At 41.0% G+C, this 26534-nt stretch overlaps 1 protein-coding gene across 3 annotated transcripts in view; it reads right to left on the reverse strand.

Moving 5' to 3' along the window:
• Positions 1-761: 761 nt before the first annotated feature.
• Positions 762-26534, reverse strand: part of TMEM51 (transmembrane protein 51) — a 34963-nt gene continuing 9190 nt past the window's right edge. For all 3 annotated transcript variants that reach the window (XM_033922636.1, XM_033922637.1, XM_033922639.1), the window contains 2 exons: positions 9277-9775; positions 762-5898 (listed from right to left, as the gene is read on the reverse strand). In XM_033922636.1, the coding sequence (XP_033778527.1) occupies positions 5487-5898; positions 9277-9638 (774 nt within the window). In that variant the 5' untranslated portion in view covers positions 9639-9775 and the 3' untranslated portion in view covers positions 762-5486. The remainder of the gene's footprint in view (positions 5899-9276; positions 9776-26534) is intronic.

The raw sequence follows: 26534 nt of genomic DNA on the forward strand, positions 1-26534 counted from the left end.
AGCATTGCCTCTGCCGAGTCAGACCATAGGTCCATCACGCCCAGTAGTCCGCTCCCGCGGCGGCCCTCCAGGTCAATGACCTGTAGTGATCTATTACTCATTATACCCCTGGATCCCCTTTCCCTTCAAGAACTCGTCCAATCCCTTTTTGAAACCCAAAATCGTACTCTGCTCAACCACCTCCTCTGGAAGCGCATTCCAAGTGTCCACCACCCTCTGGGTGAAGAAGAACTTCCTAGCATTTGTTCTAAATCTATCTCCACTCAATTTTTTTGAGTGCCCTCTAGTTTTTGTTGCCCCCGCCAGTCTGAAGAATCTGTCTCTCTCTACCTTCACCATACCCTTCATGATCTTATAAGTTTCTATCATATCCCCTCTAAGTCTCTGCTTTTCCAGGGAAAAGAGCCCCAGCCTCTCCAGCCTCTCAGCATATGAGAGGTTTTCCATGCCCTTTATCATTTTTGTTGCTCTTCTCTGGACCCTCTCGAGTATCGCCATGTCTTTCTTTAGGTACGGCGACCAGTACTGGACGCAGTATTCCAGATGCGGTCGCACCATTGCCCTGTACAGCGGGAGGATAACTTCCTTGGTTCTGGTAGTGATACCTTTTTTGATAATGCCCAACATTCTGTTCGCCTTTTTTGAGGCCGCTGCGCATTGCGCTGCCGGTTTCATTGTTTTATCCACCAAAATCCCCAAGTCCTTTTCTAGGTTGCCTTTTCCCAATGTCATCCCCCACATACACGCAACACAACCCTAAATTACAGAATAAAGTAACTTTATTTGATTACACTTCACCAAACAAGCCCAAGGCAACTTACAAAATGAAATGCAAAAGAAAGGGAGAAAAACATTACAATTCAAATTGATAGAAAACAAAATTATAACAAATTAATATACAGTACAGATCTCAACATAAATTAAACAAAATTGTACTAAAACAAATCAAATACAATCTACAGCAATTACTCTCCCATCCCACCAAATAAAATCCTATGAATATCTAAACCCCCACTTTTTTGATAGGATAAGAATTTGTCTCATCAATGGGGATATCATTGCACAATTTGGGGCCATATATTCAAAAACACACGAGGTAGAACTCAGTTTCCGTCTTCCAGAAATCTGAAGTACGCATTCTTGAGATGAACACAATTGCCTGGATAGCACAGAGGGCCAGATTCTATAAACTGCGCTGAGCGACACACTGCTCAGCATGGTTGTCAATCAAAAAAACCAGCACCGTTTAAAGAACTAAGTTTAAAGAACTAAGTGAACTTACATGTTGCTAGGTATCCAAGACATAGGCACTGCTCCATTAGGCCAGCTTTTCAATTCGCCTAATTTGGGGGCACCTATGTCAGACACTTAGGGCTCCTTTTACCAAGCTGCGCTAGCGGTTTTAGCATGCGCTAAATTGCCCTGCGCGCTAGACACCAACGCCAGCATTGAGCTGGCGTTGGTTCTAGCCGCGTAGCACGGGTTTAGCACACGCTAAAAACGCTATCGCGGCTTAGTAAAAGGAGCCCCTAATGATGCCAAAAGTGAACCACGGCTATTCTCTACCCATAACCACACCTAGTTTTAACATAGGTGTCGTTAGGGTATCCCTAAGTGCTGGATGGCGCCTCCACTTAGGCATCGCTAGGCGTCCTAAGAGTTCGGTACTTAACTCTTAAATTGCACAAATTTTTTAAATTTTTTTTTTGATTGAATGAAAACTGGCATGGTTAATTACCACAGCAATTAAGTCAAATTAAAAAAAAAAAGTTTGGCACAGAGCATATTTATAGAATATGGCCGATAAGGTATCACCTCTTCAAATATATCAGATCTTCCAGCACCAAAGTACTATACACCAAATCATTTTAAACTGCATTTGGAACACAAGGAGCCAAATGTAAATCTCTCAGTAGTGGAGTGACCTGAACACAGGACCTTTTATTAGTTAGTTAAAATGCTGCTGTATTTTGCACTAGCTGTATGTAGTCTCCAAATTTGATAGTTATGCAGCCCACATATAAATCATTACAATAATCCAGGTTGAATGTAATAGATGTAAATCAGAAATGGAAACAAACCACAATCTCTCTGTACAGTGGTAACTAAAAATGCATTTGTTCCTGTACTGATCAACGTGTAAAGAGGTAAGAAACATGCATTCTCAATTTGATATTTGGTGTTTACAATTGTGCTATAGGCAATTTTTCTAAAGAATTGGTCCTAATTGCTTTCCACTTTATTTTGTTGATCTTCTCATAAATCCTTTTCCAAAGTCTCCTGGCCGTCTTCCTCTTTCTCTCCTTACATCTGTCTGACCTTGATCTTTCCCTTGCACCTTATTTTTCTTCATTTCCCCCCAGCTATACCTCTCTATCCATAATAGCTAAGATTTCACCGCTCCTCTGTTATCCCCCTCACTCTTCAGTTCTTAAGATCTCTTTTCATCTCATACTTGCTCCTCCGCAGTCAACCTACTTCCCTCTATTTCACTTAATCCCTAAAACCACACACTATGAATCTTCTTGCAAGACCACCACCGTAGTGGCTTTATATCAAATTTTTCAAGGTCTTTACAAGAAGAAAACCCCTTGACCAACAGGTGATCTGTAAGAGCCAAAATATGCCAAGTTTGTGTATTCTAAGAGTTGAATGTACAGATACAGCCACCATCCTAGGCCTTCAGGCTTACCTAAACAGCATTAAAACCAGACAGTAAAGAGGTATGAAAAAATTAACTACACTCAATCTTGAACTTTGGACAAGCTTTCCAACAAAGAGAAATGTATGAAAGTAGTTATCGGCACATGCAGGAGGAAAACAGCAAAAGAATTTTCAAAACAAAGCAACAACAAAAAAGAACCAACAACTTTAAACATACACTATCAAACAAGGAAAACACAACCGGATAGAGCACAAATACAGCAGAAATGAGAAAAATGTTTCTGATTTTATTTCTAGTAGATTGCATGGCAGTTCGTAACTTACTAAAACTAGGCCATTTTATCATTTGTAAATTTGCTTTCCTCATAAAAATACGCTTATTTCCCCCCTCTGTAGTTCAGACATCCCACTACTACTGCTCAGAAAAGCTTACAATCTAGTGCCTCTGTTCTACCTTATTTGCTAGTGCTAGCCCAAGCGGGTGTAGTTTCTGACTATTTCTCTTGCTTCACCACTCCCACTGCTACACTATCATTATATACTTGCACTATTAACACCCTGCTATATTCAAAATATAAGTTATTCATACATGACCTCCAGGGAGGAGATTTTTTAATACTGAGGGCATGGTTATAATTATAAAAAGGTACACACTATTTAAAGCATGCCAAAATTAAGTATTTAATTACATAGCAGACACATTCGGGAGCAAGACCAATGCAAGAGAGACTAAAATCTGGATGGTAAAAAAGGTTTAAAATCTACTAAAAACTTTAAAGTGTTTCTGGCTGTGGGTCTTGATAAAATTTAACATTGAAAACAGTAGGTTTTTTTGAAGAGAAAAGGCACGTTTTATGTGTGATCGATAAAAATCTCTCCTGCTGCCAGCGGTGGTTGTTTTTTAATGGCGTTTTTTTCTGCGCATGTGCCCATTAGCAATGGACGCATGCAAATATAGGAAATCTTCACTGCTGTCCGCTGATCTTATTTGCATGCACATTTTTTAAAGAATGTCTGAGGTTTTTAGATTCGGTATTAAAACGGCTGCGTTAGCGCGGGTTTATGAGAATCCTGGCCCTAGTCAGAGAAACACCCTTAGTGTTGCAACTGAAGAGATTTCAATATTCTATTCTTTTCAGGACCTCAAACAATTCTTTTAGAAACTAAGATGATCAACTTATCTTAACAGCCCAACCCATTTTGACTGTACAACAATTAAGAGATGTAAAAGAGTAGTTTTAATTAAATAAATAGATAAGAATAGCATACAAGTCTCACACAGGGCTGGGCTTTTCAATCTTTCCCAGTACAAGACATAGAAAAACCACACAGTAACTTTGCATAGCACATCCTCTGCTCGGTATAGATGATTTATTCACAGTTCTGGATTTCTCAAAAGAAAAAAAAAGTTGCTTTGCTCAGAGCAAAAGTTAAAAACATTTTATGAATTTGTACTGAAGAATTTGTTGATTTTAGCATTGAAACTGAAAGCAAAATCAATCCATCATTACATTAATAAATAACTTAGGACAAACAGATCAGTTTTGCCCAGTCACAGACATCAGCTTGCCCTACAGACACTTTTCCCAGACATGCTCCTTTCCACTACAAAGGCTCGGAGAACCAGCAGGTCTCTGTACACAACATTTTGCCTTTGTAATATCCAGAGAGCTGTACCCAGTGGTACAAATGTTGAAAACTTAGGATGCCAGCCAAAAAAATTCTACCACTACAAAACAGCAACAGAGAAAGAAAAAAAAAAAAATGCTTTTGTTCTTTTTCAGAGTAGTATTTTTTTTTCTACTTTTTAAAATTTTTCTAATTTTAAAAACCAAATTTCAAAATTTTAGGCAACTGGGATTTTCCCCAGATATGCGGCTGTAGATGAGGAGGATTCACTTGGTGCCCTCTTTCAACTAGCATGCATGCAAAATTAGTTCCTCCCATCCACAACGTGCCCAAGTCTCTTTGGATTGCAACTCACATTTTCCATCTCCTCTGCAATCATACCATAGGATCCATGCCAATTTGTGCACCAAAAATGTTTTCAGCTTAGTATAATAAGGGGTTTGGCTGTTTAACAATAAACAGAACAAGTCATCGCTATGTTCAGATAAAGCAGATTCTGGCAGGTAACCAACAAAGCAGATTGAAGAGCAAGGATGGACAACTTTGGCCCTCAAGGGATATAATCCAATTAGTTTGTCAGGATTTCCCCAATAAATGTGCATGAGATCTTTTTACAAACAATAGGAGGCAGTGGATGAAAAAATATAAATCTCGCGCATATTCATTGGGGAAATCCTGAAAACCCAACTGGGCTCCATCCACGAGCACCAAGGTTGCCCACCCATGAGATACAGTATTGTTCATCAAGCATTAGGAGCTCTTACCTATACAGAGATTTATCTTAACAGGTCATGAATTTCCCACATTTGATTTTTTTGGATTATTGCATAAAATGGTGTCAAATACAGACCAGTGTTTACTACAGCTATCAAGACAAGAATTTAATGTTTAAATAAAAAATATCTGACTTCTTGCAAACTATATACCATGTTAAAAATCTTGTATTCCTCTTCCCTAGAACAAACATTTCAGTCTTTAAATACATCCAGTTAGCCTGTGTGACAGACTTTTCCATTTGCCTTTTGTTTTGGAATATTATCCAAAATGCATTTGCTTGTGGGCTTATAAGTTGCCGAACTACAAAAGGAGTCTCTCCTTTTCCCCAAATCTAAATTGAAATTTCACGACGACCACAAAATAGAGTAGCAACCATCTTAAACCATAAAAGCACTTAAGAGGGAGATCAGACGCGCTCAGGGTGGTGTGGCCGTAGACTGCAAGTTCTCAAATGTTTTCTCGTCATAGTGAGGAGGAGGAGTCAATGGCTCTATATTTATCTGGATAGAGCTGTTTTTATCTGCTAGCTTTGATCTGAAGTCTTTGAGGTGAAGTTTATCTGATTTTATTCTCTTGACTTTTAAAGATCTGAGTGCTCTTCCCAGACGGGAGCTCTGCCTTCTTGCTGGTTTTTCCTTGTTCGAATCTGTTTTTGTGCTAGCTGTCGGCATGTCACCATCAAGTTCATTCAGAGACTCGTAGGAAGGGAGGGACAAACTCATCCTAGCATTTCTGTCCAAATCAGTCCCTTCTGCAGTGGAATAGCCTGTTCCCATAACTTCTTCATATGAAGGGACAGTGTACCTGGGTGCATCCTCGTCTTCCTGACTGTGGAAAAAAAACAAAACAGAATTTTAAAGGGTTCATTTCCATCCCATTGTCTACACCAGTGGTCTCAAAACTCAAACCATTTGCAGGGCCACATTTTGGATTTGTAGGTTACTTGAAGGCCTCAGAAAAAAATAGTTAATGTCTTATTAAAGAAATGACAATTTTGCATGAGGTAAAACTCTTTATAGTTTATAAATCTTTCCTTTTGGCCAAGTCTTAATAATAATAATATGAGACTTATGATCAAGAAACCTCAAACTCCACCTCTCACTAAAGCCAACTACCCCAAACAAATAACCTTACCCATTTCTCACTCTTTTTGAAAATGACCAATTTTTTTTTTTTTTTTGGTAAGTTCTTTTGGTAAGTTTTTTTTTTGGTAATACATCTTGGATAATTCTTTTGTAATCCACCTTGAACTGCAAGGTAATGGCGGAATAGAAATCCCTAATGTAATGTAATGTAATTTTACTTTTGTGATTATGATAAACTTACCGAGGGCCTCAAAATAGTACCTGGCGGGCCGCATGTGGCCCCCGGGTCGTGAGTTTGAGGCCACTGGTCTACACACTACTTCACAATACCAAGAAGAAGAACATAATTTGGAGTAGGGGCCTGTTCAGTACTTGTGATATTAGAGTTCACTGTCAGAGTTTGAGTCTCTCCCTCCCCCAACATTTTTTCCTCAATGTAAGATTAGCTTGTCCCAAGACAGCATGGCAGTCAATTTCACCGACCACCACTGGCCAAGGGCTAAAAGGAGGAGTCTGTTCCCTCCACCACTGAACACCATGGCTCAGCTCTTACGACAGAAGGCACTGCCATTCACCTTCCCTCCCCCAAGTTCATCACCAAATACCCACTGGGCTTCCACCAGGCAAGAGAATTGAAGCAGTGCACTGTGCACCATGTCTATGGCCAAGTCTAAGGACCACCTGACAGTGTGAATTTATCTCGGTTCTCCATATCCTACAGAGAACATCACCGCTTAAATGTGAGCTAGGAGCAAGACAAACCAACCAGTAGTTTAATCAAAACAAAATCATTTTGAGTCTGTCAGTTTGATTTGCTAGGGTTCGTTACAACATGTAAACTACGCAATGTCTTGAAGATCTGATAATTTATTGGCGTCCTTTTCCACTGCACATGAACAGAAGGTTTATATGCATAAAAGATAAAGTCTCTACAGAATTAAAAAAAATTTGCCAGTATTGTGCAACCACATCCTTGTCTACCCCTCTCCTCCAATAAAGCAGTAGGTATAACTCTTCTTCCTCCAAGACAAAATGACCAGGATTCCTCCTCCTGTTCCTTCTCCTATCTTCAGGCAGTGAAGTAACAAAGCCTTCATTCCCCACTACCCAGTTTTGATAAGGCTCTGGTATGTCCTCTTCATGGAAACAAGAGTCACTTCAAAGCAGTTGAAGCTAGAAAAGGCGGGGTTTCCTTTCAGAAGGTGTGACCACCTTCTGAAATGCTTTATTAAAGGGAATAGCCCAAAATGAAACCAGACGTTTACAGACTATCCAAAATGCTTCTATTAAACTTATAATGAAAGATTTGATATTTACTTTGCCTTTATTATACTAAATCTCAAAGATTTTGTTTAAAAGTCTTTAGTGTTTTGTGTCCAATTTTTACACACCAGGACGAGAAGCTCTTCTCTTACAGCTTAAGAGAGGAATTTTCATCCTGTAGAACTTCTCCTGAACCTGTATAGCCTCCTGGATAAAAGCTACGAAATTCAATCACGTGACACCTCTCCTTAAGAAAGCGCGTTGGGCTCCCAGTAGCTCACCGTATAATCTATAAACTAAGTTTGCTTACTTTAAAAATCTTTGCTATACAAAACTCCAGCTTTTATTCTTAAACTACTGATTCCCTACACCTCAACTAGATTATGGAGGTCAAACGATCAACATTTACTAATAATTCCCTCACTTAAAATTATTAACACACGGCGGCAAATCGTTTTTTCTGTCACAACCCCTCAAACATGGAACTCCCTCCCTTATCTATTTAAGGGAAGACCGCAACTTGGATAGATTTAAGAGCAAATTAAAAAGCTTTCTTTTTAAGGATGCATTTGATAATTAGAAAGCCTGACCAGGAGCCTCATTTCGATTCCACTTCATGACTTCTCCAAGTACATGGATCTCTCCCTTCCTATTGGGTTTTTTTTCCCCCTTAAGTGTCTTATTTACTATCAACAACTTGTATTTCTCTTCCCATTTTTTCCTTTTGTTTTAACATGACTAATCAACTTTACCAGAAATAAGCTAAAAAAAAAAAAAAAGGCATCTACAAATAACTGTCTTAAATCGTTTTCTAAACCTGCCCTTTTCACAGCAAATGCATTAATGTGAATCCCAGAAAACATCCGGATTGCAGCATTTAAAAAAAAAAAAAATGTATCATAACAACTTGCTCAATGTCCCCGATCCGGCATTAGCTAAATGGTGTGAGTAAACCTACCTGCAAACTTGCTGATTTGCAAGAAGATGTTAACCTGTAGTTAATCATTGGGCCGCACCTCCTGCTCCATTATTACCTGCTTTGGGTGTGCTGAAAGCCACTGGGTTAAAACTGTTGTGACTCAGCTGCCCAAGAGATGTTGCAATGTCTAAATGAAAGGCCACCTGCACCGCTGCGTCATTTGCAATGCCGTTCGTTAATGTCTCATCCCAAATGTGAACTTTTTACCTACTAAGACAGTTTCAAGTTTATTAAAACTTTGCTGTTACACGCAGTGTCGAGGACTTCAATGCGTGTGACGATTTAAAATTAGGAAACAAACAATAAAGCAGCTTTTTAATAAACGCAACCCCTCTCTTTATTGTGGTTTAGTGTAAAGCCAGAACTTTTATCCCACATATCTTGGTATGTTTGTTTTTTTAAACATTTTGTTTGGGCTTTTGTCAGCAAATGTTGATTTTATAAAAAATTTTTAAAAAGTTAAAATATATTTTATGAAACCAAAAATGCCAAACAAATTGCGTTCCACCTGTTTACCTCCTTGCCATGCCTCCTCCAGAGAAATTCCAAGAAATTGATAAGGTGTCTGTTTGCCTCTTAACCCAATTGCGCATTTGCCTGCTTTCTTGCATTAACTACATGTTAAGGCCCCGCCCAATCAATACACCAGTTGCTCCTGAATACTGGCACCACAGTTTCAAAATTCACAAACCAGCAAAGTGATCCTGTGATGCAGGAGATTAGCACAACCGGCCCATAGAGTCTACAACTGCTTGTAATGCCAACATTTGGGAGGGTGCAGACTTGAGCCGGTTCTCTGTGGACCCCCCTCCCCCCCCAAAAAAAAATAAAAATAAAAAAATTATTCAATCATGTTCTAGAGAGATCCAATAGACTCACCCCTCTTCCTGAGCTCGACGTCTAACCGGAGAGTCTTGGGAGTTCCTGGAGTTTGCATCACTTTGTCTTTCCTGTTTTTTCTTCTGCCGGGCATTGAGGCATATAGCCAGCAGCAGCAGGGCAAGTCCTGACCCAATCATCACGTAAGCCAGAGGAAATTGTTTGTTTGTCACTGTTCCTCCTCCATCTCCTTTCGTTCCTCCATTTGGTTCTGGCTGGCTACCATTTCCTTGAGATAGAGACTGGTTATTGCCAAATCCCGGCACCAGATTCCATGCTGCCATTACGATCCCAATGATAAGCATTCCTATTCCTAAGGCAGTCAGAGCATACTGAGATCCACTGGACTTTGACTGGGCCATTATGACCACTGGTGGTGAGCAGATAAGTAGGCTTAAGACTCAAATTTGATTTTCTATCTTCTCGCTCATGTCAATGTGAAAGTCTGAGTTCAAAATATATCCAAACTATTTTGAGAATTCCAACCATTTTCAGAGCTCTGAAAGACAAAACGGTAGAACATCTTTTATTACCAAAATGCAATACCTTAAAAAAGTCTAACTATAAAACACATATACACTTTCTTATTAACGCCAAAACTAGACAGTCAGTTTCGATGAATACGTTTAAAAGGTTCATTCATCGATAAAACTGCGCACACATCGGTCCAGTTTAGCAGCTAAAAGACAGCCTCTCGCCTTCAGCCTCCAGTAACTCATCAGCAACCCAGCTCTGAACAAGGGACACCCCCCTCTCCCAGTTGCTTTTTATCTAGAACATTCTCTGTCTGATGCCAAACATCAAAAATGACACTGACAGTCTTGTTTGAAATAACTACCTGAGTTTTGTTACTGATAGATTTTGAAGTTTTCCTGTTAAGACTGGCCAATTCCAGGGACCCTAACTCTGCCCCTCCCAGTGATCTCAATGCAGCAGGCCATGGATGACAGGTGTCCTGGGAAGCATGAAGACTCCAGGATGCTGACAGACACAGGGAAAAGGGAGCTTTCTAGGATGCTTCATACATAATGTGACCATACCGTCCCTTTTTCAGATCCCCTGTCCCGTTGCCCCCACTCACAGCTTCGGGAAGCCGAAAATGTCCCGTTTTCAGAGACGGCGTCCCGAAGCTGTGTGTGGGGACAACGGGACAGGCGATCGCGGAGAATGGGCTCTCTCCCTGCTTCTCCGCCCGCTGCGGCAACAACCGCAGGAAAGGCATGTCCAGGCACCGGCCCAGAAGCCTCCCCGACGTCAATTCTGACATCGGAAAAGAAGTTCCGGGCCAGGAAGGGCGGGACTGAAAATTAATAGATGGATACAAGAAACATGGTATATATGTATGAATAGAAAAGGAAAGGGGGTAAAATTATTGGAAATATTAGGGGATATATGTAATATTAGGGGATATATGTAATATGATGAGATATATTTGTTGTGCATTAATGTATATAATAAAATGAAAAAAGAGTTTGAGGAAGAAAGGGTGGGGGAGGGATAGGTTAATGTATGATTAATTGTATTATGGAAGAGGGATGTCTAAGTATGTATATGTTTGGATAGATTATTTTATTGATATGGGAAGGGATGGGAGATGGGTGGGGGGAATTAAAACATGTATAATAATATTGTTTAAGAATGTCAAGTGAGTTATATGAATTAAAAAAAAAAAAAATAGATGTCCTGTTTTGATGAAAAAAATAAATGGTCATATTATTCATGCAGCGCTGGAGATTGGGAGCAACTGGAGTCAAACTATGGTTCTGTCACCGAACTATATGACATGTTTAGGTGCTCTTGGGGACAAGGTTAGAATGAAAGGGGCTTTTTTTTTTTTTAGTACACGAGGAGAAAATTTCATTCTATGGTTCAAGATGTTTTGGCACAGAATTATCTCTCTCTTTCTTGAGAATGAATATTTGCTTCATCTTTGACACTAATCAGCTAGAGATTTCTGGAAAATAAAGAGCGATTATAAAGTATCTCCCATTTCTTGTGGTGGTGGTGGTGGGAGAGGTTTTCACCTAGGCGAAGTTAGGACCGGCCTATATAGTGGTCTCTTCTGTGCCAGTCTCGAGGCATACAGTATCTAGATGAGATGGCAAGAGGAGCACCCCAAATGGATTCTGAATAAAATGGCAGCTATGTGGATCAACCCTTCAGCATTACACAGACAAGAGGACATTAAAACCTGGCTATGCTTCTGCTAGTCTCCCTATCCTGTTTAAATCAGTTTTAGTTATCAATCTTTTGGCTTAAATTATCTTCCCTATTTTATATTGCGGACTTATAGATAATTAATTGTCCTTAGTTATTTTGGTTGTTTACAGAGATTATAAGTGAAAACTTTTCCCTTTTGGGGACACCATGTTTCACTCCTAAACTCAGCTGATGCTTTAATATGATAAAATATACAAAAAAATTAAAAACAATGCGCACACACGCCACGCAAATGGAGTTATAGTTAAACTGGAAGCAAAGTTAATTTTTGAAGTTTAGAGTTCCTTTTACAAAGCCACGGCAGCAAGTCCCAGTGCGGCAAACGCAAAGCAGGCCATAAGCATTGAATGAGCTGCATCGCATACGCTGCGCGGGAATTGCTACCGTCGCTTTGTAATAGGGGCCCTTAATGTATTAAAAATGAAAGTAAAATTATTTCTGGCTTAGCACCGTTTAAAAAAAAAAAAAAAAATTTCTTCCATTTTAGCCTAAATTATTATTTCATGCTTGTTTAGCACAAAGTTAAAAAAAAAAAAAAAGAAAAACAATGGAAAAAACCAGCATTAACAATGTACCACCAATTTTCAACACTTTTTATTTAACTATATGACGATGTGGTAGCACAAATGAAGTTGATCAGCAGACAAGAGAATTTTGGGGAATCTGACAAAGGAGTCTGGACATAAATACAAATACGGAGGATAAGGAAGACGGACAATATTGAAAAGTGAGCAGATCATACTTCCACAGTCTTGAAAAGATAAACAACTCCATATATAGCCTCCATTGATTTTTGGAACCTGTTAAGAAAATTATAAAAAGTTTGAGAACACTTCCCTATGAGGAGAGGCTAAAGCGGCTAGGGCTCGTCAGCTTGAAGAGATGGATCAGGGGTAATATGACAGAGATCTACAAAATACTGAGTGGAGTGGAAAGGGTAGATGTGAATCTCTTGTTCACCCTTTCCAAAAAATACTAGAACTGGGGAGGGGGGGCATGAGATGAAGCTGCTAATAAACTGGAGAAAATATTTCTTCACTCAATGTGTAATTAAACTCTGGAATTTGTTGCTGAAGAATGTGGAGAAATCAGTTAGCTTAACAGTGTTTAAAAAAGGTTTGGATAATTGCCTAAAAGAGAAGTCCATAGGCCGATGTATACTGCTATACTCTTTAATTCATTGTACACAAAGTTTCTCTTTATTGTATTGAGATGTACACTGCTATACTCTTTAATTCATTGTACGTAAAGTTTCTCTTTATTGTATTGACATTTTCTTTTATTGTATCCACAGTTTCTTTTATTGTGAACCGCCTTGAAGTCGCAAGATAGCTGGCGGTATATAAAAATAAAGTTATTATTATTATTATTATTATTGAGATGGATTGGGGAAATTCACTGCTTATTCCTAGGATAAGTATCATAAAATCTGGGGTTTTTTTTTACTACTTGGGATCTATCTAGGTACTTGGGACCTGGGTTGGCCACTGTTGGAAACAGGATACTGTGCTTGGTGGACTTTCGGTCTGTCCTAGTATAGCAATTCTTATGTTAATACAGTTAACAGATATTCCTTTAACATGAAAAAATAAATAAAATAAAATTCATTGCAGTCAGTGCAGAATCTTCCTAACTCAATTATTTAAAAACAAATCCACCCTGCCTCCGGAGGGAAAGGAGAGAAGACTGGCAGAAACTGGCCTTGCATGTTTGGATAACAAACTTAAATGGCTATTAATCAAAACGAGTGGCTACCAGAAGAACTGGGCTCGTCCAGATTGATTTGCATTTTTATATGACACGTGAGACCCAGATAAGATTGCAAGACAGGCTACATAATTGATCAAGGCTTCTGAAAATACCCACGCCCATTTGTTGCCATACACCAAGGCAGCTTCCAAAGGAGCGAGAAGACAGGCACTGCTACCCGAAGGCAGTACCAATAAAGTGGTTATGGCAGAAACTCATAAGGAACTCTTTCACTAAGCTATGATAAACACTAGCATGTGCTTGCTGCAATTAAAATGGCTTACTACAGGACATCCTGTAGCAAATTTCAAACAACATAAGAATAGCCTTACTGGTCCATCTAGACCAGTATCTGGCTGTAGTAAAAATGGCCTTAGCGCACGGGAAAAGGCGTAAGGGTGTGCTAAAGCCACATTCTATTGCAGCTTAGTAAAACGCCCCTTAATTCAGCTTAAATTTCAACATGCTGCTCTTTTTTGTACAATGGAAATAGTTCTTGCCTCCAAACCAGAAATAATCTATTTTCCAAAACCGAGTCAATTTCATCAAAAATTCTACAGAAATTCTGTCATGATCTAAAAACTGACTCAAAAATGTTTTCGATATTTGCAAAACCAAGAGCAGGTGCTGGATATCCAGGCTTTGTTACTGTATGGATCGTTTTATCTTTGCAAACTTGGATTGTGACAGAAATTAAATTGGGGAAAAAAAAAAAAAAAAGAACGACCGTGGAGCCACATTTTGAGTTGAATTTGCTCTCAAAAACATCCATCGCATTGATCAGCAATTCTTTACTATATACGTACTTTAACTTCATCATTGTTAAAATTACACCCATGCATAGCTTTAAATAAATAACTCTCAAGTTTAACTTTTTGTTGGTTTTGCAATTTTATAATTTAAATTATAATGTGCCACAAAAAAACATTTGCTCCATTTAGGGCTCCTTTTACAAAGGTGCACTAGCGTTTTTAGCGCACGCGCTGGATTAGCCCGAAAAACTACCGCCTGCTGAAGAGGAGGCGGTAGTGGCTAGTGCGCGCATTTTAGCACCGCTATTCCGTGCGTTAAGGAACCTAACGCAGCTTTGTAAAAGGAGCCCTTAGTGTGCCAGAGCTAAAAAAAAGTTTGCGAGACATTGCTCTACACATTGGCTAAACTAATTGCACCCCTCTCTTTTCTAGCATATACCACTCTGTACCCTTGCCTTTCGTTTATGTAGGGAATGCAAAGCCAATGGATCTGGTTACATCTTAATGAACACTGCTCTAGAATGATTACCAGCAAATGTAGCTGTTCCCCTGGTAATGCTCTATTTAGCTAAACAACATCCTGAACTTATTCGAAAGGGAGGGCATTGATTTTTCTGTTTATTGATTGGTATGGTAGTGCATGCAAACAACTGAAGTGCGACGAGCAATTTTGGATCTTTCATCTTAACTCTTGCTTCTATGGGATTAAACACTAGATTAGAATGGATGTCTAGCTTTTGTAAGCATGCTGTGCACCGACTGATCAATTTCTATCAAGTCATTGTTTAAAATGGACACGATGCCATGTTGCTTTAGTTGCAGAGTACGCAACTGAAGACTGGGAATCTCTTGATGCAGATTTTGAAACGTGTCATCTTATGATATCACTTACAATATCTAGGGTTAAAGGATATTTCATAAATCACTGTTTATCCCAAGTCCACATTCTGTTCAGTTTTCAAATAATCATTTATACCATTACCTCCTTCCCTTCCCTTATTTGATTATTTTATATTTCATTCTAATTAGTGATGTGTGCCTATATTTCATTAGTGCGCAATTTCATAAATCTAACTGCCCCATAAATGCCAATTTTTATCTTTAAAATTCTGTAACTGGAAGCTTTTAAATCAGCAACACTTATCTTAAGCAGCAAACTGCTGGTCCAACGTTGGCTCTCTGGACTGCAACTACCTTTGTGATTTCACAGCATGGATTTCCACCTTTGGGGATGTTGACTGATTCACGTTTGAGGACAAGCGAAACATATTTGGAGACATTTATAATAGGTTTAATCACAGATCTCATTATGTGATTGAATTAATGGGCCAATGATTAAAGATTGTGTTAAATGTGCAATGAAATGTTGCTGGCTCTATTCTCTCTCCATCACATTGTTTGAAGGTCCATCATAATGTAATGTATGGTTAATGAATAAAAGCACTGCTGTATAAACTATGGCTTGCAGTAAACACCATATATATATATACTAGTATTTTAGCCCATTACATTAACGGATGCTAGAATATATGTCTGTGTGTCTTTATTTCTGTCTCTCTCCCTGAGCCCTTTGTCTGTCTGTCTTTCTGTGTCTCTCCCTGCCCCTGTGTCTTTCTTCTTTTCTTTCTATCTATCTGTCTGTCTCTCTCCCTGGTCCTATGCAGCAGCATTTCTCTCCCACCACTTCCCTGTGCAGCAGCAGCGTTTCCCATACCCCCCCCCCTTTCCCTTCCCGCAGTCTGGCCGGCTTCCTTAGTCCATTCCCCCCAGCCCCCCTTCCCTTCCTGCGGTGTCGACAAACCACAGTCCGGAAACGGAGAGGCAGGGACACGGTCGCTGGAGACACTGTGGCTCGCTGCTACTTTCCTTCATGTCATCTTCCGCCACGGCCTGCAGCCGCCCGAGGCCGACATCCGCATCGGGGGATTCTGGCGCATGCGCACTTCTACCTGCGGTGCCCTACAGCGCACAGAAAACGGGAGCACGCAGGTGGGAGTGTGCATGCGCGCTTAGAGCTTTATTATATTAGATATATATATATATTTATTTTTTTTGTAAACAGTTTATTCAGGAAATAAAGCATAGAGCAATACAAACAGATACAACATTTTCCCAATAAGAAAATACAGCAAAACCTAACAGATACACACAACTGACATGGCGTAAGAGGGTGTACCTACACATGGGTGTGCTAGTGCCAACCTTACACTGGTATTTTACACTGGAATCTTGGTGCCAACATGCCCTTGTAGAATTGGCAATAAGCACACAGAATTGGGGGGCTTAGACTGAGAAATCAATTTACAGGCTTGCCCCCTAATTATTTTAGTGCTACAGAAAAGGGAGACTTTAAGCAGATCAGCATTATATTCCGATTATTTTACCGGCAGGCTTAGCTAAGTGTTACCTTTATGAATGTTATACAGATGTGAGAAAAGACAAACTATAATTAGCAAAGAGGGTAAACGGTGCAGGCTGCAAATCTGACCAAGGGCTTATAACTTTCAAGATATATTAAGAACATAAGAACAGCCTTACTGGGTCAGGCCAATGGTCCAGCCAGCCCAGTATCTCGTCTTCACGGAGGCCAATCCAGGTCACTAGTACCTGGCAAAAACCCAAATAGTAGCAGCATTCCAGAATCTCCGAGTTCAAGATTCCAGAACTCCAAAGAGTGGCAACATTCCATGTGGAATCCCCAAAGAGTATCAACATTCCATGCGGAATCCCCAAAGAGTAACAACATTCCATGCTACCAATCCAGGGCAAGCAGTGGCTTCCCCATGTCTGTCTCAACAACAGACTATGGACTTTTCCTCCAGGAAATTGTCCAAACCCTTTCTAAACCAGCTACATTAACTGTTCTTACCACATTCTCTGCTTCATCGATTGCCCCTAGTCTTTGTAAATCTTGATGCCGTAAAAAGATCAATCTACTTGTATCTGTTCTATACCACTTATAGCGTAAGTGGTTTACATTCAGGTACTCGGGCATTTTCCCTGTCTGCCCCTCACACTATCTAATGTCCTGGGGCAATGGGGGATTACCGTAAGTGACTTGCCCAGGGTAACATAACTTCCCACATTATTTCAGGAAAGTAAAAGCAACACCCCCCCCCCAATGCAATATCTTCAAACAACTAGTATTAGCGTTTAAACGCTTCCACGACATGACAACTGACTATGTAGCGAGGAAACTACCAATACACCACTCTCAGTGACCCCTCCGGTCACAACGGGAACTCAGACTTTCCAACCCTTCAGCAAACAGCCCGAAAGCGATCCTATTCCTATAGCATACCTAAATGATGGCATCAACTCCCTCCTGCCACTAGGGCAATCGATAACCTACTGCCCTTCCGGAAGGAAGTAAAGACGCTTCTTTTCATGGACCGGATCGATTCTGGTCCCAAACTCTGACAGACCTCGCTTCGACGTACCTTACCTCAGAACACCTGTGCCTGCTAACCTGTTCTTCTACCGTTCACTGCAGATATGTTAATACCCATTCGTGACTCTAGGATTTATTTTCTTAGATTCTGCAAAGCATGTGTTCTAAGTCACATAGTAACATAGTAGATGACAGCAGATAAAGACCCAAATGGTCCATCCAGTCTGCCCAACCTGATTCAATTTAAATTTTTAATTTTTTCTTCTTAGCTATTTCTGGGCAAGAATGCAAAGCTTTACCCTGCACTGTGCTTGGGTTAAGGAAAATGGTAAAACCAGAGGACATAATTTGAGGTTGAGGGGTGGTAGATCCAAGAGCAATGTTGGGAAATTCTACTTTACGGAGAGGGTGGTGGATGCCTGGAATGCGCTCCAGAGAGGGGTGGTGGAGAGGAAAACGGTGACGGAGTTCAAAGAAGCGTGGGATGAACACAGAGGATCTAGAATCAGAAAATAATATTAAGTGTTGAACTGGAGCCAGTGCTGTGCAGACTTGCACGGTCTGTGTCTGTGTGTGGCCGTTTGGGGGAGGATGGGCTGGGGAGGGCTTCAGTGGCTGGGGGGGGGGGAGTGGGTTTTGTCGGGGATTCCGGCGGTTGGAGCCCGGGCACAGTGCCAGGTAGGGCTTTGGATTCTTGCCCAGAAATAGCTACAAAGAAAAAAAAATTACATTGAATCAGGTTGGGCTGTCTTAATGGACCATTCTCTGCCGTCATCTACTATGTTACTATGTCATTTTGCGTCTTTGATCCTGTAGCATGTTACTGACTCTGTAGCGTAGGCATCTCTGTTCCTGAAAACTCTGTGTATGTATCCTTGTAACCCATTCGGGGCTCCTGGGGAAGACGGGTTATAAAAATTAATAAATCAATAAATACTGTGAATGAGAGAACACATTTACTTGCCTAAATCACTTTGCTATTCACAAAACTTTTAATAAGAAATCACAGTAATAAGAAATAATAATGGCTTTTTCTTTTCTAAAATCATGCCACAATATAAAGGTACCTGTATATACATATACAGCAAAACTGTGTATCCTTATATACGCACCTTGTGTAGGTGTCACCGAGTCATAGCATGGATGGAGTTTATGCCAACAAAAAAGGACCTGCCTACAACTTTTTTTTTGGTTGATTTTCATTTCTATGAATTGTACAGCTTCTGATTTTGCCATTATGGGCCCATGCTTATGCGATAAGTCCAAAAAGGCACCAATATTATAAATAATAATAATAACTTTATTTTTCTATACCGCCATAGTCGAAAGACTTCTAGGCGGTTCACATTGAAAGAAGGCTGGACAATCATGGAGTTACAGAATGCAAGAGGAGAAATGTTACATAAAAATTGGGGTTACATGAGAGGGGTTACACGAGGCATCGGAGTTACATGAGAAATTACATCAGGTTTGTGAAGAGAAATATCATAGTGAGAGAAGGTCATTTGTTTAGGCGATGAATTGGTCAAATAGAACGGTTTTAATTGATTTTCGGTATGCGCCGTAGGTCTGTCTGGCTCTGTTTATGTAGTTTGCCAGCCAGGATTGCTGTCTGCTTGCTTGGAACATGAAGGTTCTGTTCAGGAAGGCAACAGTCGTGCCAAATAGGAATCCAGCACCAGCCCAGTAGCCATTTAAGTCTTGTGCCTGTACTCTATGTGATTATTGTAACTCTCCACCCCAGCTCCGTTCAAGCTATGACTCAGGAACACCTACACAAGGCAGTTTTGCTGTACATACACCCTTATATTGTGACACGATTTTAGAAAGAAAAAGAAAAAAAACAAACTCTTTATTATTTCTTATAGTTGTGATTATTGTTAAAAGTTTTGTGAACAACAAAGTGATTTAGGCAGGTAAATGTGTTTTCTCAAGTGAACCTTACATTCACACTGTGTGTTGCTTTTACTTTCCCGAAATACTGTGGGGAGTTATTTTAGGGCAGTGCCGCTAAACCCTCTCCTGGGGGCACACCTTGCCAATTAGGTTTTCCAGATTGCCACAATGGGTGTTCATGGGATTAACCCAACTAAAAACCAAAGCCACGGAGCCAATGCTCTCGATAGGAAGGTTTAAGAAAAGTCTTCACAACAAAAACAATGCAGTAGGAGATCAGCAAAGCTGTAGCTTGAAATGAGCGAGGCCAATAGATTTTATTTGACAAGTAGTTAACTATTTACGCTGGGTTTTACTAATCTAATCCACAACAAGGTTCCAGGCAATTTACAATCAAAGAAGCCGTAAAATCTACAGGAGAATACAAAAGCAGTCAATAATTAAAATATCATACCATGAATATTACAATAAATCATTAAAAAAAAGTTTTAGGAAACCTTAAATAATTAATACCAGTCCTAATGTGGACAGGTAGATTATTATTTTACTATTTGGGATTTAGTTAGGTACCTGGGACCTGGGTTGGCCACTGTTTGATACTGGGCTTGATGGACCTTTGGTCTGTCCCAGTACGGCAATTCTTATTTTTAATTATTTATTTGTTCAACTTTTCAATTTTCAAACAAGCAAATCAAATCCTTGCATATGGATTTGTAATAATAATACAAAGAAAATATAAACCTAGCATCACTTAAACCAGTGATTCAGGAAGGAAAATAATTATTCCTTATTTAGTCCACAATAAGAGAGATCCAAGTAATATAATTATCATCATATCTAGAAATAAATAACAATCTTAAGGGGAGACTAAGATCTAAAAAACCCCAATAGCCAGTTTAAACTGCAGGAAGAGCTATCGGACCGATAGTCACGTTCCCACCTTCTTTGGCCAGAATAAATTTTTGTTTTGGTTCGAAAAATAAGAAATTTTCCCCCTGTAACTTAATGCAACACTTTGCCGAAAATTTCAAAATAAAAGATACACCCAGGGCTAAAACCCTGGATTTATAAAGCAAAAAGTCTTTTCTCCGTTTCTGTGTTGCTTGAACAATGTCAGGAAAAATACAAATAGCCGAACCAAAGAACTTTTCATTCATTCATTTTTCTACCATAAAGTCTGAAAATTAAATCTCTATCATGCTCCAGAGCAAATGGAGTACGGCAATTCTTACGTTCTTACTCCAAATTGTAATGGCAGCGTAAGAAAAAGAGGAGTTGAACTATCGTTTTTACCGTACTCCTCTAATCTGTGGAAAATGTAGCAATAAAGAACCACATAATCTGGTGGAAGAATAATGCAAATGAGAAAAAAAAAGCAAAATCAGATTATCTGAAGAGTCAGCCTGCAATAGATGATAAACTATGCAAGCTAATTTAAACTTAATAACCCAATGAAGATCCTTATATACTAACACTTTCATATCTTTTTAGAGCAAAAATTAATCTAACCGCAGTATTCTGGAGCAATTGTAATTTTTTTATCAGTTTTGATGCTAAGTCAATGATTATAAAATCCTAAGTGCACATGCGCACGCCTACCTCCGCGATCCGTAGCTCTGTGGCAGAGTAGGCAGAGACACGGTAGTAGCGGCGCGTGCGCAGGTGGCAGTTTTCAGCGCATGCCTCCGCATGTGCAGTAGAATAGAACCGCCGAGCAGGGAGGAACCGCCAAGCAAGGGAAGCATCTCAACGCAGTGGCACCAGGAACCGCCGAGCAGGGAAGAGTCTCAGGGCAGAGGCCAACCTCCCATTCCTTACCCAAAGCATCAGTGGCAGTGCTGTAAACAAGCTGTTCACGGCAAATCCTGGCATCACTTCGGATGCGGTAGGGGAAAGGACCTGTCGGGGCTGGCCGTGAACAGCCTATTTACAGCGCTGCCACTGAAGAAAGAAAGAAAGACTTACAGACAGACAGGGGGCAAGGAGACAGAAAGAAAGAAGGGGCAGGGAGAGAGACAAAGAAAGAAAGACAGGGGCAGGGAGAGAGACAGAAAGAAAGATAGAGGGGGCAGGGAGAGAGACAGAAAGAAAGATAGAGGGGGCAGGGAGAGAGAAAGAAAGAAAGAAAGACAGGGGCAGGGAGAGAGAGAAAGAAAGAAAGACAGGGGCAGGGGAGAGACAGAAAAAAAGATAGAGGGGGCAGGGAGAGAGACAGAAAGAAATAAATTCTACACATCTATTCTAGCAGCCGTTAATGTAACAGGGCTTAAACACTAGTTCAAATATAAAGAATTACAGTAATCAAGTTGAGGCAACACTAACATCTGAACCAACCGTGCAAAATGATGTTCAAAAACGCACGACTACACTGTCCACTAGTAAACGGCGCTAGAGGTTTTTTAATACAGGTCGGCGAGGTTAAGTGCTCTAGATTTCTATGAGCGTCGGAGCACTTACCTTGCCGGCCTGCGGTAGAAACCTCTACCGCCATTTAGTAAAAGCATCCCTTAAGTGTTAAAGAAAACCCCGGAAACAATGTAATTAGAAGAAAAAGATAAGCAAAAGTTTATGCACTTTACAAAAGGTCATAAAATGGGAGGGTGTCCCAATTATAAAGAAATGATAAAATATATGAACTCATGGTCGGCCTACGGGACTGAACAATAGGAATATAGCTAAAAGGAAAAGATTCATGGAACTCCTTTGCTCGATGTAACTATTAAAATGGGCACCAATTATAATTTTAGTACTCTCAAATTAAGAACCACTTCTATGCAGAAATGTCTGCCTGAAATACTGCTATTAAATACAAACAAAAATTTGGTACAAACACACACCATGGTACAAGCACACCCTGTTAACAGGCAACACCTTCTTCGAAAACTAACAACAAACAACAAATACTATTATCTCTTCAGCCAGGCAACTTCTGACAAAAATAAAGTCTTGCCAAGTAACCTCCACTATTAAAAACTTACCCTGAATACAAATGTGTCCTCCTTACTGAAAAAGGTGTTATCTTCAGTCTACAATTTAGGACTGAATTAGGTGGTGCTCTACCCAACGAAGCGTTAAATCACTGGATGGGTGAGCTAAATTCAATCACTTTAAAACTGAACTATAGCTCAGCCTTACGAATTAGCAATAAATGTGCAATCCTATACTATCTTAGACTCTAACCCTAGGAAAGGATCCAACTTTGCTTAGCTTCCGATATAATACCTGGATGGATTAATATTGGGCGCTCCCAGAAACACAGAAGCAGCAACACTGTTCCCCTGAAAAACTTTGGCGCTACGAGTTTTTTTTGAATAAGTTATTAGAGGGGGCACTATCCCCATCTCTCATCTTGGAACAAGCAAGAGATCAAGTGGGCTGAAAAACTGAACCGTGCTTCTAAACGTCACAGTCCATTAGGCAGCCGCAAAGGGAGGGGCACCCAAAGTCAAAGGAGAAACGGTTGTCAATGTGTAAGGCAGTGTCTCTCAAACTGTGTGCCGAGGCTTCCCGAGATCCCGAGTGTGCTGCGGCACACTGAGGAGGAAGAGAGGCGGCTGCCAGCTGACTTCCCTACGCGGTACAGCGCCAGTGCTGCCCGATTCACCGAAGGCCTGCATGGTTCTCCCTTCTCTCTAGCGTCCTACGATTCCCCCCCCCCCCCGGCCTCCCTGTCTCACCTTTAAAGCTAATTACAGCAGCCTGCAAAGGATCACCAATAGGTAAAATGATTTTATTTCCAATATAGTGATTGAAATGTGTCAGTTTTGAGAATTTATATCTGCCGTGCATATGAAAAATGAGTGAAAAAAATTGCATTACAGTTAGTAAAGGGGATGGGTTCTGGGCCTAGTGAGGTCCGGTTGGGGTACTCAGTTGATATTTGTTAGACTTAAGGAGTGTTTAGCTTGAAGTAGTTGAGAAACACTTCTGTAGGCAATCAGCTGGCGCCAGTGCCTCTTCCTTCTCTCCGGCCCTCTTCCCTGCTGGCACTCCCTACTGGCATCCCAGGGCCCATCTGGAGGGCCTCTGCACATGTGCGGACGTGATGTCACCCTCCAGGGATTCAAATAGGGGAAAACACCCTCCAGGGATTCAAGACAAAGTTAGACAAGTTCCTGCTGAACCAGTACGTAAGCAGGTAGAGCTAAACTCAATTAGGGCACTGGTCTTTGACCTAAGGGCCACCATGGGAGCGGACTGCTGGGCACGACGGACCACTGGATGGACCATCCAGCGGCAATTCTTATGCTCTTATGTTAAAAGGAAATGATTTGTTTCCCCACTAAACTTTGCCGATACCGTTTGTGGATGCCATATTAAAAATTAAAAAAGGTGAAGACTTGGTTAAAAAGAGATTTTCTATAAAACCAGGCAATGTATGAAAATGCACTAAACAGAATTCCTATGAGGACATATCCTAAGTCTGTAATTGTTTGGGCGACAAATCATCACAGCATCAAACAGATTTAAACCACTGACCCCAGTCTAATGTTAATTCGAAAACAGAAGATAATTGACTAAGTATTTTTAAAAACTCCAGGGTTTGGTATAACAATTAATACCCAACAGCTATATTTAAGATTACAAACACACCTGTCCTCTAGAGATGTGCCATAAAATTAAACACCGTTATTAAGGAACTTTTGAACTCAGCTGCAAGCTTCCGAAGGCCAAATCTCTTCAGAAGCTTACAGACCGATTTAAAAGCTTTTAAAGGTAAACTGCAGTGCTGATGAAGAGGAAACCACCCGAGACAGATGTGGTACACGGCAACACGGCTGTCATCACCGACATTTTGCTTTTCCGATTGAAATGGCAATAAGGATACCCACAAAGGGGAAGCCTACGACTGTGGTGGTGAATGGATATCCCAATGCCCCATGGTTGAGGATTAGAGAATGACATGGTGACAAAATTCGCCACTGTTCCCGTCCCTGCAAATAACCGCGGGAAATAATCCTGTGTCATTTTCTAGTGTCTATTTCATCCTCTGTCCTTCTACACCAGCATTCTTCAAAGCAAAGCTTGCGGGTCAGTGGTTGTGGCCATTCATACTCTGATTCTTATGTGAGCCATTGTGACATCACTGATGTGATTGGCTCTTAGGCACTGGTGGAATGAGGCATTATGACATCACAATATCTGCTCTGGATACCAGAGACTGTCATTCTGTAGTGTCTGTTTCAACCTCAGTCCTTCTACACCAGCATTCTTCAAAGCAAAGCTTGCGGGTCAATGGTGGTTGTGGCCATTCATACTCTGATTCTTATGGGAGCCAAGGATAATGAAGCCATTGTGACATCACTGATGTGATTGGCTCTTAGGCACTGGTGGAATGAGGCATTATGACGTCACAATATCTGCTCTGGATACCAGAGACTGTCATTCTGTAGTGTCTGTTTCAACCTCAGTCCTTCTACACCAGCATTCTTCAAAGCAAAGCTTGCGGGTCAGTGGTTGTGGCCATTCATACTCTGATTCTTATGTGAGCCATTGTGACATCACTGATGTGATTGGCTCTTAGGCACTGGTGGAATGAGGCATTATGACATCACCATATCTGCTCTGGATACCAGAGACTGTCATTCTGTAGTGTCTGTTTCAACCTCAGTCCTTCTACACCAGCATTCTTCAAAGCAAAGCTTGCGGGTCAATGGTGGTTGTGGCCATTCATACTCTGATTCTTATGGGAGCCAAGGATAATGAAGCCATTGTGACATCACTGATGTGATTGGCTGTTAGGCACTGGTGGAATGAGGCATTATGACGTCACAATATCTGCTCTGGATACCAGAGACTGTCATTCTGTAGTGTCTGTTTCAACCTCAGTCCTTCTACACCAGCATTCTTCAAAGCAAAGCTTGCGGGTCAGTGGTTGTGGCCATTCATACTCTGATTCTTCCCTCTCTCCTTAAAGAATGACATGAAGATGGTTTCCCGCGGTTATCCGCGGGGACGGGAACGGTGATGAATTTTGTCACCGTGTCATTCTCTATTTGAGGATTTTCAAACACACACAGCCTTTTAAGACTACTGACCTGCTATGTGAACACCTGCCTTTTAATTACGCCTGCTAGACAAATTACTTTCAGCCTGCCAGGCGGACTCTGATGCACCCGACTACAACAGCAGCCGGCCAGACAAATCTAACCACGACTGCCCGAAGCAACAGGGACTCAACATTCCACTCATTCTGGCAATTCAGGACCCACCGTTGAGCCAAGTAGAGCGCCACCAGCCAAGTAGAGCGCTTTAAACATGTGCTGCATCTTACTTGCTCACGTTCGGTCACCGAGGATGGTCCCGCGCTTATCCTATGCCCCCCTGTTAGTTTTCAGCATGCCCCTACCATTTCAGAAGAGCATATCACACATTACCCGATGTTAGGGTTATCAGATTTTTATTTTTTTACTTTAGTAAAATCCGGACCCCCCCCCCCCCCCGACCGCCTCCAGGCACACCCATTCCTGCCATGCCCCAGTCCCGCCCTAGCGCTCCCTCCCCCCTCCTGCTCTCGTGTGGCAGGAGGGCATCCGTGCATGCCCTCCTGCCTGACATGATTTCGAGGAAGCTTTTCAAAACCCGGACCCCCAAACATGTCCTCGAAAATGAGGGCATGTCCAGGAAAATCTAGACGTCCGGTAACCCTACCCGATGTCGCTTCTCAGTCTGCTGCCTTCAATTAATGGTAGGCTGAAAAAATAGTCCAGCACCCTGAAGAAGCAACTCTTATCCCATCATCCACCCGCACTCTTCCAGCTTAATATTTGATCAAAGCTTCTAGGCTGCATGCTCAGTCTGAAATGAATCCCGAGATTATATTTCACTGATCAAGCAGGGCCAGGTGCTCTTGCTTTTCCCACCAAGACTTACGCTTTATCTTGATTCAGTTCCAGCAGCAACAGGAATAACCCGCACAAGCTGTTCCAAGATCTCAAGGGCAACCGAGATCTCAAGGACAAGCTTAGATCAGCATACCACCACGTCGCATAAGGTGGCATTTACCCCCTGCTTGACAAAGCCGCGCTAGCATTTTTTTTAGCGCAAGCCCCCACAGTAACAGCTCCGACGCCGGTAGAACTCCTAGGAGCATCCGAGCCGTTACCGCTGCGGCCGGCACTACAAAATGCTAGTGCAGCTGTGCAAAGAAGGGGGTTAAATATTCCCCATGAAAACAATTTCCGGTTCGTGTAAAACAAAAGCTGAATCACAGAAGCTGCGTGGCAAATCATTTTGAAGCACAAATGTAC

Source organism: Geotrypetes seraphini, chromosome 15 (assembly GCF_902459505.1).
Source record: "Geotrypetes seraphini chromosome 15, aGeoSer1.1, whole genome shotgun sequence".
Taxonomy (NCBI): domain Eukaryota; kingdom Metazoa; phylum Chordata; class Amphibia; order Gymnophiona; family Dermophiidae; genus Geotrypetes; species Geotrypetes seraphini.